We start from the raw sequence: 17,992 nt of genomic DNA, 5'->3' as shown, positions 1-17,992 counted from the left end.
TATTGGTAGACGATCAGCTTTAAACATTGTGACGCACCCCAAGACTAAATCTCTGAGGTCAAGTTGTGCTAGATTTAAGGAATCTAGATTAATGCCATGCTATACATCAGTAGGATCTTAAGATACCCCACCATGATCTAGACATGCAGCTCGGGCTGCAACTAGTGATTCATTTAATTATCGATTAATCCACCAATTATTTTTCTCCATTAATTGTTTGCTCTAAAAATCCCGATTACTACGAGTCCAACGTGACAGCTTCAAAATGTCCTGTTTTTAAGACATTCATTTTACGAATAACGTATATGAAACAGAGATTTTTAGGGGCTCATGACTCAAACAGTTTTTGATGATGGACTAATCGATCAATTGCTGCGGCTCCGCGTGCAGCTCTGCTTGTTGTGTGGGGTTGAACTTTCTCAATAGGCCCTTAAATAGATGGCTGCAGAAGGAGTGAGCGTGCTCTAGCCACAATTACTCATGGAAAGTGAACGGAGAGTCGCTATGACAGTCCGCAGGTTCACCGCAGGATTTCCCGAGGATTTCGTGCTGGGCTTGGCACGGCCTCGGCGTCCGTGCACTTTGCCGCTTTGTAATTGGTCCGCGCTTGATGACTCTTAATTGATCGGGCTCTTGTGCTGGGGGACAGCTCCACGAGCACGTGAGCAAAAGGCGTCAACAATCCGGCGATGTCTTGCAAACGAGAAAGAGAAATCCCTTTGTGTTTAGTTGTGGCAACGGTTTATTTTTGCGCGTTTCGGGTTTGTCATTCGGTGGGTTTGGGACAGTCGGGGGATGGTTTCAGTACTTACCAACTTCAGCAGTCAACGGACACCGGGCGGGAAAAGATTAAGCAAGACGACGACGACGACGACGTCCTGCGGGGGGGTTGGAACTCGGTTGAACAGGTCATCCAGGGCGCAAATCCGCGCAGAACCAAGGAACCGGGTCTCCAGGGGCCTCGGACGGAATCCGCCGGCTTTCCCGCTGAGCCACTCCCGTATTTCGTTGTGCCGAAACTTGATGAAACTGGAAGCGACTTTGCGCCCAGCAGCTTGTCTTGGACCGTTGGTAATATCAGCACGGTGCTAAGGGCCCCAGCTTCACACTCCGAAGACAGATATCAAGCAGATTTTACAGGTTAGAGCTGCTTAAAGGGGAACTCCACCGAGTCTAACGTCAAAATTCATTTACAGGTGTTGAGGATAGATGGAGGGCTCTTTCTTTTAAGAGATGCAGGAGTGCTTTAACGCGGAGCAGTAGAGGGCACAACAGCTCAGTCATTCTACCGTCTTTATTCACATGCTGTTTTATATCTTAGGTTTCCGTGGAGTCCAGGGGAAGGTTTTGGGTCCATCATTTGACTCCAGTCCACATTTCTCTGAGTGGCTGGCTATGAGGCCTTTGGTGCAGTGTGACGAGAATGTCATGACCTTCACTGCCTCAGGACAAGGAGTGACACACCTGTTAGTGGCCAGAGGTGAGAGATGATATGATATGATATATTATTTATGAAGGTGGCAGAGGTTTCTGGAGTGGATGCTTTTTCAATACAGGTTAATAGGACCAGATGGAATATGCAGATGGAAGGAAAGGACATGGTCTTGCAAGCAATCACTGCATTTCTTGCAAGAAAATAAGAAACTAAAGGCTTTAATTTCACATAGCAAGGAGAGTGAATGCAATGCATATTTTCAGAGGTTTGACATTCATGAGCAAAACTTTTAAATATACAACTAATTAGAGGGTTTACATGAAACTATAGTTGTTGTGGTGGAAACGCCTCACGCCTGTTCTAAACTATTGATCTACTAAAAATTGTTAAAGCTGCATTTTGTTAATCAGTTAATTGAGTTATTATTTATGCTGTAAAATGTCAGAAAACAGTGAGAAATCACAATTCATCCCAGTTCCCTAGAGCACACGATAGTCATTGCTAGTTTTGTGTAATTAACAGTCCAAAACTTGAAGATATTGAAATACATTGATCTAAAACAAGGAAAATAAGCAAATCCTCACTTTTGTGAAGCAAGAACCAGCAGATATTTGATATTTTTAAGCTTGATAAATGCTAATAATTGTTTTAATAAGAGTTTATTTTCTGTAGGTCGACTAATTGAAGAATTGTCCAATTGTTTCAGAACTAAAATAAGCCATTCAACATTTTCTCTTTATAGAGGGAGCGTCTCCCATCTCTCTGTTCCAGTTACCTCCATACTGTGGGTACTCAGTGAGGACATCATGGAGTGACCTTGAGATGATGGTGCCTTATGACGCATGTTACATTACGCAGGAGGTACCAGCAGCACCTGCGTTATATTTCCAGCATTAGCTGGTCCTGTGTCCTGTGCTCATCTCCACCCCCTTGTTTTTCTTTACGTCAGAATGACAGTTATGTGTTGCCCATGTTGTGGTGGGGCAGCCCTCTGAAGCTCTCCTGCCCGGTGCAGATGTCCACTCCTGCCCCTTCTTTCTCCCTCTCTGCCCCTTCAGTCTTCTGCGCCCCCCAAGGCATGGCAGTGCAGATATCTGGGCAGGAGCAGGCTATACCACTGCTGGGAGTCATAGGTAAGTTGGCATTCATGGGGTTTTAATGCTGAGCTGTTTTGATAAATTGATGACTGTTGATTATAACAGTTTTAATGCTGATGGTTTTGACTTTATGCACCGTGCTATATAGCCTAGAATAAGCCAACCCACACGGATTTCAGTGTGACTATTTGAATTAGTTTGGATTAGTTTTGCTCAAAATACAGTTTATATGGAGGTTGTTTCTTCAGTTGTTTGTTGTTGTTGTTGTTGTTGTTATTATTGTTATTATTATTATTATTATTATTATTATTATTATTATTATTATTATTATTATTATTAATAGTAATAATAGTAATAATAGTAATAATAATAGTAATAGTAGTAAAAATCATAATAGTAGTAAAAATAATTTTAAAAATAATTTTTTTTTTTCTTTCTGTAATTTTTTGGATTTAGCAATCTTACATTCTACAGTTAACTTTAAAAAAAAAAAAAAATTTTGTTAGGCTTATTGCAGTGTCTTTAGACACAGTCTTTTTATAATTGGTGTATTTAAATGTGACTACTTTTTAGACCAGCAAAACAAAGAAAATAACAAGGGTGTCAGTACTTTATTTGTGGCATCATGGAGAGAGTTTTGAAATGGCATTTAAACCTTCATTTTAAAAGTCACCTTTTTATTTTATGGGTGTTTAAGGATGTTTCCTGGGAAGAATTACAGCATGTCATCTGACACTCAAAGAAGGTAAAACAGATTCAAAGCTCTGAGACTGTTCTTTTAGCTAGAGATTAGTTATAAATTTCCAGAGGAAATTCAGGATCCACACAAAAACATATACTTATATAAATATTTGAGATTTTTATATTTTCTTTATTTGGTTAGTAGGTCAATTGTATTTTTATTGTAATTTTATTAAAATTGAGCAGTTCTTTGAAAGAAATTCCTCTTAAATTTTACAAAAAGATTTAACTAAACATACCCTGTAATTACTATTACACAGATCTTTCCAGGAAACTTACAAGGAATTTATGAACTCTTAAAATAGTCACTGTTTTATTTTCCAAAATGAAGGTCTTAATGATGTTTCAAAGCTGTCATGCTGCCGGGAATATAATTCTAGTGGAGGTATACTGGTCTTTTTATGAATTATCTCATTTCTTGGCCTAAAAGTAGTTGAATTGAAATGTACTCAGTCAAAAAAATGCTGTAATTAAAAATGTCTAAAATGTATGTTTTTAACAGCAGTAAACTCATCTTACTAAAATCCCAAAATTTTCCCAGAAAAAAATACAGACGACATAACCTCAGTATCATCCGAATCTGAGATTTTATTAACTGAATGAGACTGAATTCAAAAACCTGTGTAATCTACTTCACAGTGAATGGAGGCTGGGGTCCATTTGTATCTGATGAGTGCGCGCATCGTCTCCACTCCCAACCTGACCAGCTTATCTTCTTCATCCCATACAGTGTTGCTTGCGTCACTAGTGGTGTAAGTTGTCGAATTTTAATGTGATGTGTTGGCAGTGTGCTGGATTGTATCAATAATGTTTTTATTTAATTTTTTTTTTTTTTTTTTTTGACAGGAGGGGCTGCATCTCCATCTTATATTAGATGAAGAGGAATATATCCTCTCCTGTCCAGTCAATCCTCAGTTTCCGTATGTCCCAGATCCTGTCAGCCCTGCACCGACCTCCCCTCCCCCTCCCCCTCCTCAGCCTCCAACCAAGGAGCAGATTGCTCAACTTCCAGACTACCCTTACTACCCGTACCCTGGGATCCAGTACCCCCAGCTTCCCCAAGTCTACCCTCCTGGCCCACAACCTGTCCATCTCCCCCAGCCCACTCCAGGCAGTCCTCCTGGGCCGCAGCAGCAGCCTCTCAACCCCACAGGGTTGGGCAAGTTGCCCGACTCTCCTGGAGAGCACCCAAAATACCCTTCCCCTCCTTACCAGCCCCCTGTGGTGGTACAAGGTACATCTATCCCAAATCTTAACCCAGCGCAGGATAGTCATTCCCATCAAGTTTCTAAATTACCTCTTGGCCCTTCTCAATATCTGTCTGGTCTGTACTACCCCCATGTGTCATTGTACTACCCTGCAGTGACAACGGATCTGAACCCTGCAGCTGAAAAAACTACTACTACTGTTCCTCCAGCTACCCAGCCATCCAGACCACCAGCAAGTCCTTATTACCTTCAGTATTATCTTCAGATGCCTTACGATCCTGCACTCACTGCAGTACAAGTGACCCAAGCACCTGCTCCTCTCCCTCTCAGCCCATCTTCTCCTCCTAGCTCCTTTCCACCAAAACAACCTGTGGGTCCACAGTACCAAGTCGATGCATATTATCCACCTGCTTTTTACAGCTCTTACTATCCTTATGGGCGAGTTTTCTACCCAGAATCTGGTCTTGAGGAACAACCACCATCTGCCTTACATCCTACTACTGCTCGACCTCCTACCACCAAAACTACTACAAGGATGGTGGTTCCCAAACAACCTGTCAGTCCCAGCCATCCCTCTGCCCATTTTTACCCCCAAAGACCCATTTACTTCCAGCCGCCCACACCTCAGCCGCTTCCCAAAGAGAAACCTCCAATCATTCCTCAGGAACCTCAGAAACCAGCTGCTCCACAAGCCACCTGCCCCCCTTACACTCACACCATTTGTGGCTACTACTCTTACCCCTATTATCCTTATTATCATCCTCTCTACCCACCACACTACCATCCAACTTACCCTCCTGTGCCCCAGTATCCAGAGATTCAACCACCGATGACCACAAAAAAGCCTTTCACCACCACCACCACCACCACTACTACTCCAACTCCCACCAGTACCACAATGTCCACCCCAGCTCAGCCCACTACACAGATGCCCCATCTCCAGTGTCTGATGGGGAGGATGGTTGTCTTCCTGCCTTTTGCTCACCCACACTCCATCCAGGTCAGAGGTCAGTGTTTGTGTAAACATAGGAGCGCTTTCAGTTGGTGAGAAGTGTGGCTTGTCACGTTTTCAAACAGAGCCAGATGTGGGAAATTTTGTTGTGAAAAAAATCTCTGAAAAACCCCCCACAGTGCTTAGTGAATCTTAGATGTTACGCAGGAAGAAACACAGCAAGAATAAATGTAGCATCCGTACGCATAATGTGTTCCGTCAACGATCAGTCTGTAGATTAGCTTCTTGATGACTTATTTATAAAATGTCAAATTAAAAAGAGTGAAAAATTCCCATTTATAATTTCCCAGATCTCAAGATTGTGTCTTAGAATTCCTTGTTTTATCTTACAGTCTGTCCAAAGTCTAAATGGATCCATTTTTAGTGTCGTTTATGACAAAATAAAGAAGCTAATCCTGAGATTTGAGGAGCTAGAACCAGTGAACATTTAGCATTTTTACTTGGAAGAATGACTCAAGCAATAATTGATTCTTTTATTGTATACCAAATATTGCCATGCATGTTAGTAGAGACACTGTAGTAAACTACATAACCTAAAAGTTGTAATGATGACCACATCGACTTGTTTTTTGAATCAAGCATCTTGAAGTAAAAGTGCATATATCTCTATACAATATATTGTTGCTGGTCCCAGATGAGCACCCATATTTGTATAAATTTGGTAGCTCGCACAGACACACCCAATCAGTGTTCGTAGATCAGTCTTTACTTCTGACAGTAAAGTATATTCATTTTTTTTGATCTTTTAATATCTGTACCAATCTTTTTTTTTTTTTTTGTCTTACATCAGACCAAATGAAGACATGGCTGTTCCTCTCCAATGTGTCTCCACTGTGTGGTTACATGCTACAGATGGCTGAGGGCTCTGGGGTAATCCTTCACTCTCCTCTGCCCGCCTGCCACAGCCAGCCACGGGTGAGTTCCTCCATAATTCTTTGCCACTGCCTCCCAATGCATCCTCCTCATATAACTGCTTGACTTTCACCCATGTCTGTGTTTTTAAAGAAACTATAAAAGATTTCTTCTTTGAGGTTTAGTGATGTCATGACAGGATGAATCATTTTTCAAATTCAAATCAAGATCAAATTTCATTTCAAACATCTTTTATCTTTATACCTAAAGTTCTCATGAAATGGCATTGTGAGTAGTATAGTAACAAACTAGTGTACAGTACAGTAGAGTAACATGTTGGTATGTGACCTCACATGTTGAAGGTATGTCAACATACTATGTTGATTTATGCAACTTTTTATCGTAGACACTGTATCAGATAAGTGCTATTGTAAAGTAAAGTACTGTGCAAAAGAACTTGCCACAGTTCCTCTGTGGATTCCGGCTGTCTCAGTGTCTTCTGTCTCTTCATATAATCCGAGACCGACTCCATGATGTTGCGATCCGAGCTCTGTGGGGTCCAGACCATCTGTTGACTCTTTGTTCTTCTTGTGTCTGGAGATCACTCTTTATGACTCTGCCTGTGTGTTTGGGGTGGTTGTCATGCTGCAGAATGAATTTGGGACCGATCAGACTCATCCCTGACGGTATTTTATGATGGATGATAATTTAAACATCTGCATAAAGGGGTGGAGAAAATACTAAAAATGCCATAATGCAGTCCAACACAATGACACCACAAAATTATCTTGGATTGCTGATGCTGGTGGTTTGTACCACTTGGGTTGTCACTGCAGCCATTTATGACAACAGCCCAGCTTGTGTATGGAAGACAGATGAGTTGTTTTTCCCAGTCAGCAGCTCATATTTGATTAATCCCATATGGACTATATGCAAAATTTGCTCTGCATGCATCTGCACTGGGTTGAGTTTTTTTTTTTTTTTTAAATGTACTGTGCAAGCCAACTAGCAAGAACACATTTGTTTTTTGCGAATTGGGCTCAGTTGACTCTATTTTTAAATACAGGAGCTGGAAACCATGCGTGGTTGTTCATACTGACTTTATTGATCTCTCTTTCTCTTTAGACTCTCACAACCATATACTTACCTCTGAGGTTTTGGGACCTGTCCATGGCGCAGTATAGATATCTGGAACTCCAATGCCCTTATGAAAGTATCCCGGAAACTCCTGCACCAGTTACCCCACCTGTCTCCCCCACTCCACCCAGCACCACCCTAACTCTTGTCCCGAAGCCAAGAGTCGTCTGCTCCTCCCATCAGATGACTGTGAAGCTCCCCCCTGGTCCCATCTCTGGAATTCTTCTTAAAGGTGTGTGTGTGTGTGTGTGTGTGTGTGTGTGTGTGTGTGTGTGTGTGTGTGTGTGTGTGTGTGTGTGTGTGTGTGTGTGTGTGTTTGTGCTCGCTTGTGTAAGTTGTTGTATATGTTCTAGGTGTATATGGTTTCCATCGTTGCTGCATGAGTTGAATTTTAACTGACTTTGGGGGGGGGGGTTGTTTTGACAGGGCAACACTTCAACTCTTGTCCTCACCATGCGGAGAACTGTAATTGTACAATTTAAAGTCCACACACAAATTGTATGTATGTTTCCACGTGTACTTTTTCAGACATCCAAGGAAACCAGATGAACCTCCAGGATGCTCCAAAGCACTGTGGGTATTCTGCAAGCAAAAGCAAAGATGGCAAAATCCATTTAAGTCTCAGGTTACACTCACGCTGCCACATGAGCGTGCAGGCAAGTATTGACTCAGATTTCACACTGAGCACATGACCTTTTTGTTTAATTGACCATTTGCTTTACCTATTAAGTCTTGTAATAACATTTTTCTCTAAAAGGGTAAAATGTACATCATCGCTGTTGTCTACATGACAGTATATGGGAGAAGGGAGGCACAGTTTTCTTGTCCAGTAGTCATCCCAGGTTCCGGACAAGGTAGATAGATTTTATGTTCACACCTTTGAAAGGCTATTCAATTTGCCAAAGGGTGTTTTCTCCAGGCCATACAGAGTTATTGTAAGTGCACAGCTGACATTTGTCGTGCTGTCCCACAGAGTGCACCCTTCCTAACGAACAGCGTCTCCCCTGTGGACCCGTGTCTGTATCCCAGCCACAGTGCTTCTCCATGGGCTGCTGCTTCAGCAAGCATCCCCCTGCCTGCTACTACCCCATGGATGGTGAGCTGCAGCTTGTGTCCGCACTGGGATTTTCACGCCACTTAGCTAGGTGGAGTTGAGCTGTTTTGGGTACAGAAATGTAAGTGCTACAGCTGCTGGACGTGTGAAAAGGCATATTCAGGGTCAGCATGGCAAGATTCAGTCTGGCAGTGACACAGAATGTGAAGACTGTATAAGATACGTTGAGTCTCCTTATCGATTTCCTCCTGAGATTTGACCTTTCGTTCATCTGACCTTTACATAATTTGTGTGTGTGTGTGTGTGTGTGTGTGTGTGTGTGTGTGTGTGTGTGTGTGTGTGTGTGTGTGTGTGTGTGTGTGTGTGTGTTTGTCCTCCAGAGTGCACTATTGACCGCCACTTTGTCTTCTCCGTGCCTGCCTCCCTCACGGAGCCCCCTCTTTCCCCTGCCCTGCTTGTCGCTGCCAGCAACTCCACCTGCAAACCTCAGAGAGTGACTTCTGACTATGCATTGTTCAAGATCCCAATGGATGGCTGCGGTGCACGCAGAGTGGTGAGATTTAATGAATGAACACCTTTCCCAGAATATTAATAAGATGAGGAAGACATCTGCCTGAATAAGAACTGTGTGTTTGGACTGTCTTTCAGTTAATGGAGTTTTGAGATAAAGGACAAGTTAGGTGATATTCTATATTTGTCTTATTGTCAAAAAATCCCATGAAAAGAACAAAATAAATGAGGAACTGACCCTGAAAGTATAGTGTGTGTATATATAGATATAGTGTATTACCCCCATTATCGTCCAAAAACCATTTTAAAAAACATCTTAGAGCCACAATGCTGCACTGGGTAACATGTTCCTTTTTAATTACTGTGAACACAGCTCCTGTAGTTTTATTTTGATTCAATGACCCATATTTAAAGATTTGTCTTCAGTAGGAACCAGTGGGGTCTAGGGCTGAGTAAAAGGCAGGGTGGGGAAGTCAGAAAATCTTGAGACTAACATATTGTTGGTTTTTTTTTTTTTTTTAATGATTTTTTGAGACGGGGGGGGGGGTAAACCCCAGTTTTATCCCACTATGTCCCACTAATGCAAACTTTCTGGACAATGTAGTATTTATTAGAATCCGCATACTAACTTGTGTGTCCGATTTTGTCCTAACAGATGGTGGGGAAAACGGTGATCTACATGGTGGAGGTCATCAACAAGGTTCAGGCAATCAGCCTCAACTATGGCACCATCACAAGAGATTCTCCTGTAAGGTCAGAGCAGACTAATCATGTATCCTGAAGTTCTAAGAGGTTGCTGGGGTTTCATTTTGACAAAACACTAAATCAGTTAATATCAGTTACACCATTTCATTTATCTCTTGTAGAAGAACGTTAGTGAGATAAACCTGAAATAACTGATTTTTTTTTTTTTTTTTTTTCCCCCCCCTATGGTTTTTGTCATTTTTGGGTGGAAACAGTTCAACAGCAGGCTGTCAGACCTCCATAGCATGTTTTGCCATCCCTCTTTTACATCCCTTAGAAAACTCAATCAATTACACATACGGTAAATTTTTGTTGTTTTATTGAAGCTTAACCCTTACTGTCAGAAATTGACTATCTATGTGAAAGGTATACTTTAGACAGATGTCCAGTGGTCTAAGACCCCTACCATGTAATCACAATGCTTATGGTTCGATTCTAACACGGGATCGTCATTCCCCTTCATGATACCTGCATTTCCTGTCAGTTTCTATGTTCAGTCATTATTTAATGCATAGGTTAATTTCCTGTCTCATTCTCAGGTTGGTGGTGGAGTGCCGGTTTCTGCCGGGCAGTGTCCTGACTGTTAGCTACCTCGTTAAAACTCCCACCCTTGGACCCGGAGTTCAGACCCAGGGGGTGTTTGGAGTCCAGCTCAGGATTGCCAAAGGTAAATGGTCTTCATTTGAACACTAACAGCTGCTTTGCATGACTTAAAAAAATTTAATTTTGTGCTGGTGTGTCCGAGAATGCAAGTTTACTCCAGACAAGATGGATGGAAACTGGTGGTTGAATAATAAATCTCAAATTTCCGCACCATATGAATACTTCAAACCTATCCTGATCAGCTGTAGGGGAACTTCTCCCTAGCTTTGAGTGGGTGGAAGTTGCTATTATGATCTCCAGTTATAACAATACACCTCCTTTTGTCCCAGACGCTAAGTACAGCAGCTACTACCCTCAGTATCACCAGCCCTTGCAGATGCTGCTGGGGAAACTCCTCTACCTGGAAGTGCGGCTGCTTAATGCACCAGATCCCAGTTTGGTGTTGCTGGTGCACTTCTGTGTGGCCTACCCCCGCTCTGGAAAATCTGTGTGGGTGCTGCTTTACAATGGGTATGTTGAAACATCTCCTGTGAGAAGAGAGAATCAACAAAAAAAAGTGTGTGTGTGTGTGTGTGTGTGTGTGTGTGTGTGTGTGTGTGTGTGTGTGTGTATACACTGCTCAAAAAAATTAAAGGAATACTTTTTAATCAGAGTATTGCATCAGTTAGTCAGTTGAACTTCTGGGATATTGATCTGGTCAGTTAAGTAGCAGAGGGGGTTGTTGATCAGTTTCAGCTGCTTTGGTGTCAATGAAATTAACAACAGGTGCACTAGAGGGGCAACAATGAGAGGTCCCTCAAAACAGGCACGGTTTTCCAGGTGGAGGCCACTGACATTTTTACCCTCCTCATCTTTTCTGACTGTTTTTCATTTGGCTAGGGTCAGTATCACTACTGGTAACATGAAGTGATACCTGGACCCTACAGACGTTGCACAGGCAGCCCAACTCCTCCAGGATGGCGCATCAATACGTGCCATTGCCAGAAGGTTTGCTGTGTCTCCCAGCACAGTCTCAAGAGCATGGAGGAGATGCCAGGAGACAGGCAGTTACTCTAGGAGAGCTGGACAGGGCCGTAGAAGGTCCTTAACTCATCAGCAGGACCGGTATCTGCTCCTTTGTGCAAGGAGGAACAGGATGAGCCCTACAAAATGACCGCCAGTAGGCCACTGGTGTTTAATGTCTCTGATCAAACAATCAGAAACAGACTTCATGAGGGTGGCCTGAGGGCCCGATGTCTTCTAGTAGGCCCTGTGCTCAATGCCCGGAACCGTGGAGCTCGATTGGCATTTGCCATAGAACACCAGAATTGGCAGGTCCGCCACTGGTGCCTTGTCCTTTTCACAGATGAGAGCAGGTTCACCCTGAGCACATGTGACAGACGTGAAAGGGTCTGGAGAAGCAGTGGACAATGTTATGCTGCCTGTAACATCGCTCAGCATGACCAGTTTGGTGGTGAGACAGTGATGGTCTGGGGAGGCATATCCATGGAGACACGCACAGACCTCTACAGGCTAGACAACGGGACCCTGACTGCCATTAGGTATCAGGATAAAATCCTTGGACCCGTTGTCAGACCCTACGCTGGTGCAGTGGGTCCTGGCATCCTCCTGGTGTATGACAATGTCCAGCCTCATGTGGCGAGAGTATGCAGGCAGCTCCGGGAGGATAAAGGAATTGATACCATTGACTGGCCCCCATGCTCGCCTGACCTAAATCCAATAGAACGTCTCTGGGACATTATGTTTTCGGTCTATCCGACGCCGCCAGGTTGCACCTCAGACTTTCCAGGAGCTCAGTGATGCCCTCGTCCAGATCTGGGAGGAGATATACCCCAGGACACAATCCGTAGTCTCATTAGGAGCATGTCCCGACATTGTCAGGCATGCATACAAGCACATGGGGGCAATACACAGTACTGAGTACCTTTTTTGAGTTGCTGCAATGGAATTTCAGCAAAATTGACTAGCCTGCCGCATTATTTTTTTCACTTTGATTTTCGGGGTGTCTTTTGAATTCAGCCCTCTTTAGGTTGATTTTAATTTTCATTTCCATCAAACGATGTGACATCCTTTCATACCTAGCACACTACCCAGTCATTATCAGTATAGATATCCAGCATGATTCTTTTGTCCCTTGAGATCTGATGTTTTCAAATTGTTCCTTCAATTTTGTGTGTGTGTGTGTGTGTGTGTGTGTGTGTGTGTGTGTGTGTGTGTGTATGTATGTATATTAAATAAATAAATAAATAAATAAATACACACACACAAACAGAGAGCGAGCGAGCTCAGCAGAGGATGGGTGTACTGTGGAATGAACAGAAATGAAGATTCATTGCACATAAATCACTTTGAGTTTTTTTTCACTGAATGTAGATAAATGGGAAAGTGAAAGGAAGTATATTTTTGTTATCTAACTGTTTTACTAATCCAATGTTCCCAGATGTCCCAACCCGTTGGATCCAGCCCCGCAGCAGGTTGTGCTGTCTGATCCTCGACCACCCTTTCCCCAGGGTCAGATCCGCCGCTTCACCATCAGCACCTTCCAGTTCCTTCCTGATGGTGAGTTCAAGGACCCAGATGAAGAGGTAAGGATTAGTGGAGACCCTTGAGTTCTATAAATAATGTGGGGTGGGGGTGTTTATGACAACATTTAAAGAATAAGTTGGGAAACGTGCCTGTTTGCTTTCTTGCCAAGAGTTAGATGAGAAGATTGGTATAATTTTCATGACCGTAGGATAAATAGGAGGCTATAACCAGATGATTACCTTAGCTAAGCATAAACACTTTAAACGGGCGAAAAAAAACTACCGTGGTTCTGTCCAAAGGTAACAAATCTGCTTACCAGCGCACCTAAAGCTCACTAATTTAAAACATTGTATCTTAATTTAATCTCTACTAAACAAAATTATAAATTGTGGTTTTACAGGGGTTATGAAGTGCAGGTAGGGGGGTGTCTGTTACTTTTGGACAGAGGCGTGCTGTTTTCTTCTTCTCTTTACAGTCTTTATTCTAAACTAAGCTAGTTAGCTGCTGGCTTTAGCTCCGTATTGTACAGACAGATGGGAGCGCGGTATCGATCTTCTTATCTAACTCTCTGCAAGAAAGCAAATAATCGTATTTACCCAAATGTCAAACTTTTCCTTTTAAGCATGCTTCCCCTACAGTTCTGTGTTGTATAAAGAAAATAAAAAAACATACAGCTGTCTGATCAGAGTGCTTATGAATTTTCCCCCTAGTAAGTAAGTCTTATCTTGGGGTGGCTGTTGGCATTTAGACAGGCTATCTAATTTTTTTTTTAACTATTCAGTCTATTGCTTTACTTAGCAATAGCTTGTAGTGGAAAATGAAACCATTTACAGCTGTATCTCTAAATTTCAAGTCAACATTCATTACAAAGAGATGTGGAGAGGCCATTTTGTAAAGTGCAAACCTCAATTGCCAGCAGCTGTTTGTCATAGTACATTGCACAGACTCTGGCGACTGACTAATCCTGCTCCACTTTCGTCTCTTAGATCTACTTCATGTGTTCAACAGAAATCTGTTCACCACATGATGGACCTTGTGTTGAGGGATGCTTTGGCCAGTGACGGTGAGGAATATTGGCTCTCTGTCCTCAAATCACCCACCACACCCTTGTTAACTCACAAGAAAACACCCATGAATGAGCCCCATTCCACTGAAAACAGACTTGAGAGCCAGTAGTGGCTGCATTTCCATATGACAGCAGGACAATGATTTAGTAATGAGAAGAGTTTTGAATTATTTATTAAGACTGATCCATTTCCTGTTTTTCAGTTACGACATGGAAAATGCTTGAAGTTGGTTGAGACGGAGATGATGATTATGATGATCTGGTAAGCAGTATTGGAACTGTGTTGAGCTGCTGTTAAAATACACCAGTGTTAAGTTCCCATTCTGACCATACCTTGTCTGTTCTCCTCTTTTTCAGGCCGCAGACAACACCAATAAAAGCTTTTAGGGGACATCGAGGGTTTGTGTGTGGTTTTTGTTTTGTTTTTTTTGTTTTTTTCCTAAGCTTGCAGCCACTTGGTTTTTATACCAGGAAGTGGCACTCCATCAAAAAAAGGGAGGCAGCATTGTTTACATGAAAACTTGGCCCTTCTGTACTGAGCCGGACTGAGACTCAGCCTGGCCTTCTTTGTTGCCCTTAATTTGGAACATACAGTAGGTTTACAGCAATGAAAGTAGACTATTGAGCAAGATAACAGTTTTGCATAGAACCAATCCTCCCTGAGGAAGGGAAACGAGATATGACACATCAGTATCGGGACTGCGTCTGAAAGGGAACTTCCACAGAAGCTTGATCGTACAAACATGGCTTGCTTGGGAGTGTTGTAGTTAAGATCAACACAATTAACCTCCCCTGTGCAATGTCTACTATGCTCCTTTGCTGGGATGTGACATAGCCCTATGTTTATCGTGTTATAACTGGATTAAACAAATTAACTAGGGATTCTGAATCATGTAAACCCAACATCAGAAGCACTGACATAGCATCCTTTTCAAGACAAGGCCGCAATATCAGGTAATAAAGCAAGACCTAACTTAATGGCTTGTATTTCGTTAGCTAATATTGTGTTTTAGTCATACATATTACCCTTTTTCACTGACAAAATTACAATTAATGGAAAAAATCTAAAACCACTTGCTCCGCTGAATTTACTGGTTGGTAATTCAGCTGTGTGTACAACAACCTAAACTTTGGTTCCTCTGCACTATCGAAGAGTCTCGCAGACTTAACAAATTAAAAACATAAACCTCAGACACACACCTATAGGAGCTCGCATGTATGCAGACACAGGTAAGAATGTTACAAGACTGAGGTTAAAAAAATGATTGCAACAGAATTAAAGGAACTGTTTGATATTTTGGGAAATATGCTTATTTGCTTTTGTTGCTGAGATTTAAATGAGAAGATTGATACTACTCTTACATATGAAGCTACAGCCAGGATATGGTTAAGTTAGCTTAGCTTTGCATAAAGCCTGGGAAGCAGCCGGCCATTCTCTGTCTGAAAGTAACATAATCCACCTCCCAAGCTTACTAATAAACAAGAAGTTGTAGTTTATGTGGATAATGTTATGAAAGTGCAGGACTACTTGGGCACAGTGACTTCCTGTGGTTTTGTTACCATGCCAGAGAACCCAGTGGAGACTTTAGGGAGTTGCAGCTCTGGGCCAGAAAATAGTCTGGCACATAATCCTCCTTAAAATCGCAATTTTTTGTGCTTACACTTGTGGGTTTTTTTATTTTTATGTTTATTTTTATTTTTTTTGGGTACAAATTGAATAAATACGACTTGTTAATCAGTGAGCTTTGGAGGCACTGGTAGGCAGATTTGTTGCCTTTAAGAAGAGTCAGGGTAGCTGTTTCCTCCTGTTTTCAGTCTTTATGCTAAACTCAGCCAACTACGTCCTGGCTATATTTATATTTAACAGAGTTGCATTAATGTTCTTAATTAACTCTTGGCAATTTAGAGCCTCACAAGTCAGGATTAGGATTTTAAATTCAGCTTTTGCCTGTATTGTAATTAACTACAGCAAATTGCCTCTGAAGTATTTGCCTCTTGCGGTAGCCTTTGACCACTGGGTGTCATCCAAGCAATAAAAATGCCAGAGGAACATACGGTACTCCATGCTGCATGACTCACAGCTGGGCTTGTGTGGAGACCTTGGCCTGTGTGTTGGTTGTGTAATGAGTTAGGAACGAAATCTTCCAGAGCTACACTTGATGATAGGCCCACCCCTTTGATACGCTGCCATGTGATGTGGCCTTAAACGGCACGCAAATAGGTAAAACCCGGGACTTAATTAATACGTTTTGGAGAACTGTGCACCGGTAGAAATGTAAAGAACCGAGGAAACACTTGATTTAAAGGGCCATAAGACCCTCCTCACTCACACACACACACACACCTCCCCTAAGTGAAATGTATGGAAGCACTGCGGCACACTGCGTGTATTTGCAGGCTGCATGGCTGCCTGGCTCAGCGTTCAAAGGGAGAGCGGAAGATAGGAGGAGGGGAATGACTACACCAGGAGAGTAGGAGGAGGAGGAGGAGGAGGAGGAGGAGGGAGGACGATTTCCTTTCTGTAACACACGCTACAAGAACACATCGGGAAAACGGAGCGAGGAAAGAAAATAATAGTCGAGAAAGAGAGAGAGAGGGAAAAGAGGAAACACCGCAGTCCCTCCGTCTGTCCGTCCGTCGGTTGTTGTTGTTTTGTTTTTTTTTTGTTTTGTTTTTTTTGGGTTTTTTGGCGGGGGGGGGGGGAACTCGTATGTTCTTTTTACGCAGATTTACGGACTAACATGGGGGGAAGAGAGAGCTCCTGACGAGGATTGACTCTCAGTGAACCCCTGCTCCGTGGTACGAGTCTGAGGCTAATAAGACAGGGAGGAAAGAGGTCGACAGGGAAGACATGTTGAAGGGTTTTTCGTCTTGAGGTTGCGGTAGGATGTTGACGTTGTGCTCTTGAGACGGACGGCTCTCGTGGAGGAATTAAAAAAAAAAAAAAAAAGACGGCGTATGGAAACTGGGCGGTAGGAAATGCTCAGGAGCCATTGTTTTGATCGGTGTTTATTTAATTGGTTTGTTGTGATCTGAAATAACGAAGGCCTCGTAGGCAGCCCCGCAGTAAATATAGACACGGTCAGCAAACAGAGGCTACATCGCTGGAAATTGACCCGATAAACCTATTTCCATTTTAGGAGACGTTTTTTTTTTTTTTTTTTTTTAAAATTGAGCCGCTGTGTTTTTTGCAGTGGGTTAAAGGCGGTGTTTACGGACGGTTCGCTTTTAAAACCAAACGCAGCGTTTAGATGAAATTGCTTAACCGGAGAGCCAAAACATTTCCAGATACATCAACTCTTAAGGGGGTCATACAAAGGCCCAGTAGAAAACACAGTGAAGGCTACTTGGCAGTTTTAAAAGACTATTTGACCTGCATAGTAAAATCCAGCAGAGGTTGGATTAAAACACAAAGGTGTCTAATTTAGCCCCAGTTTAGCTCAGCAGAGGGGACAAAAGACGATTTTTAAATGTTAATGTCGACCGACGTTGCATCAATCATGCTGCCTGTGTCCCGGGGTCTCATGGACCGGGATAGAGAGCTGGACACCATGGCCGGGGTTCATCCCAACCCGGGCGTCGCTCCGGCAGCCGTCCGGGGCATGAAGCGCGGCGACCCGGAGCCGGACGTGCAGACGGCGGCGGCTCTGGTGGACTCGGCCGGGGCGGAGTGCAAGCGCCCCCGGATCGACGGCTCAGGAGGAATCGGCGAGGTCGGTCAGGTGAGGAGGGGAATCTCGTCATGTCCCGGTCCAGTAACGCAGGCACGACTTCTCGGGCCAAGCAAAAAGCGGGGTCCAAGGATCTGTCGGTGCACGATGCCGATATCGTTTTGTCTTCTGAACACACACACACAAAATGATCCTCTCGACAGTTATTACGTTGCGATTGCATTTGTCACCTGTTTACTGGTCTAAGTAGCGGCTGCAATTAGTTGTATGCAGATAGTGGCAGCTATAGCCGAAGCAGAGGGGCCACCAGTGGGCCCAGTCTATTCCCAGCACTGC

General features: G+C 43.0%; 2 protein-coding genes across 10 annotated transcripts in view; both read left to right on the top strand.

The window, feature by feature from the left end:
- Positions 1–486: 486 nt before the first annotated feature.
- LOC120800873 lies at positions 487–14,378 on the top strand. 5 transcript variants are annotated; one of them, XM_040147304.1, is made up of 19 exons: positions 489–1,140; positions 1,322–1,480; positions 2,178–2,296; positions 2,385–2,568; positions 3,913–4,025; positions 4,120–5,488; positions 6,284–6,408; positions 7,471–7,714; positions 8,011–8,138; positions 8,240–8,336; positions 8,456–8,578; positions 8,917–9,089; positions 9,702–9,799; positions 10,330–10,457; positions 10,723–10,903; positions 12,834–12,978; positions 13,928–13,982; positions 14,189–14,247; positions 14,343–14,378. In XM_040147304.1, the coding sequence occupies exons 1-18, from the start codon at positions 690–692 to the stop codon at positions 14,218–14,220; spliced, it is 3,924 nt and encodes a 1,307-aa protein (XP_040003238.1). In that variant the 5' UTR covers positions 489–689; the 3' UTR covers positions 14,221–14,247; positions 14,343–14,378. The 5 variants fall into 5 exon arrangements, 3 of the variants coding, with proteins under 3 accessions (XP_040003240.1, XP_040003238.1, XP_040003239.1); XR_005709022.1 differs by having other exon boundaries at positions 490–1,140; positions 13,906–13,982; XR_005709023.1 differs by lacking the exon at positions 10,723–10,903 and having other exon boundaries at positions 488–1,140.
- Positions 14,379–16,685: 2,307 nt separating this feature from the next.
- Positions 16,686–17,992, top strand: part of rbfox2 (RNA binding fox-1 homolog 2) — a 35,079-nt gene continuing 33,772 nt past the window's right edge. For all 5 annotated transcript variants that reach the window (XM_040145594.1, XM_040145595.1, XM_040145593.1 and 2 more), the window contains exon 1: positions 16,686–17,707. In XM_040145594.1, coding sequence (XP_040001528.1) covers positions 17,456–17,707 — 252 coding nt within the window. In that variant the 5' untranslated portion in view covers positions 16,686–17,455. The remainder of the gene's footprint in view (positions 17,708–17,992) is intronic.

The sequence above is a fragment of the Xiphias gladius genome, chromosome 15 (genome assembly GCF_016859285.1).
Source record: "Xiphias gladius isolate SHS-SW01 ecotype Sanya breed wild chromosome 15, ASM1685928v1, whole genome shotgun sequence".
Taxonomy (NCBI): Eukaryota; Metazoa; Chordata; class Actinopteri; order Istiophoriformes; family Xiphiidae; genus Xiphias; species Xiphias gladius.
This window is presented reverse-complemented; position numbering and strand designations above follow the sequence as displayed.

Excerpts from the sequence above, each read along its gene's own strand:
- LOC120800873 (XM_040147304.1), top strand. The coding sequence starts at position 690 with ATGTCTTGCAAACGAGAAAGAGAAATCCCTTTGTGTTTAGTTGTGGCA. Across the intron at positions 7,715-8,010 it reads CTCTGGAATTCTTCTTAAAG|ACATCCAAGGAAACCAGATG; the intron begins GTGTGTGTGTGT and ends GTACTTTTTCAG. Across the intron at positions 9,800-10,329 it reads ACAAGAGATTCTCCTGTAAG|GTTGGTGGTGGAGTGCCGGT; the intron begins GTCAGAGCAGAC and ends TCTCATTCTCAG.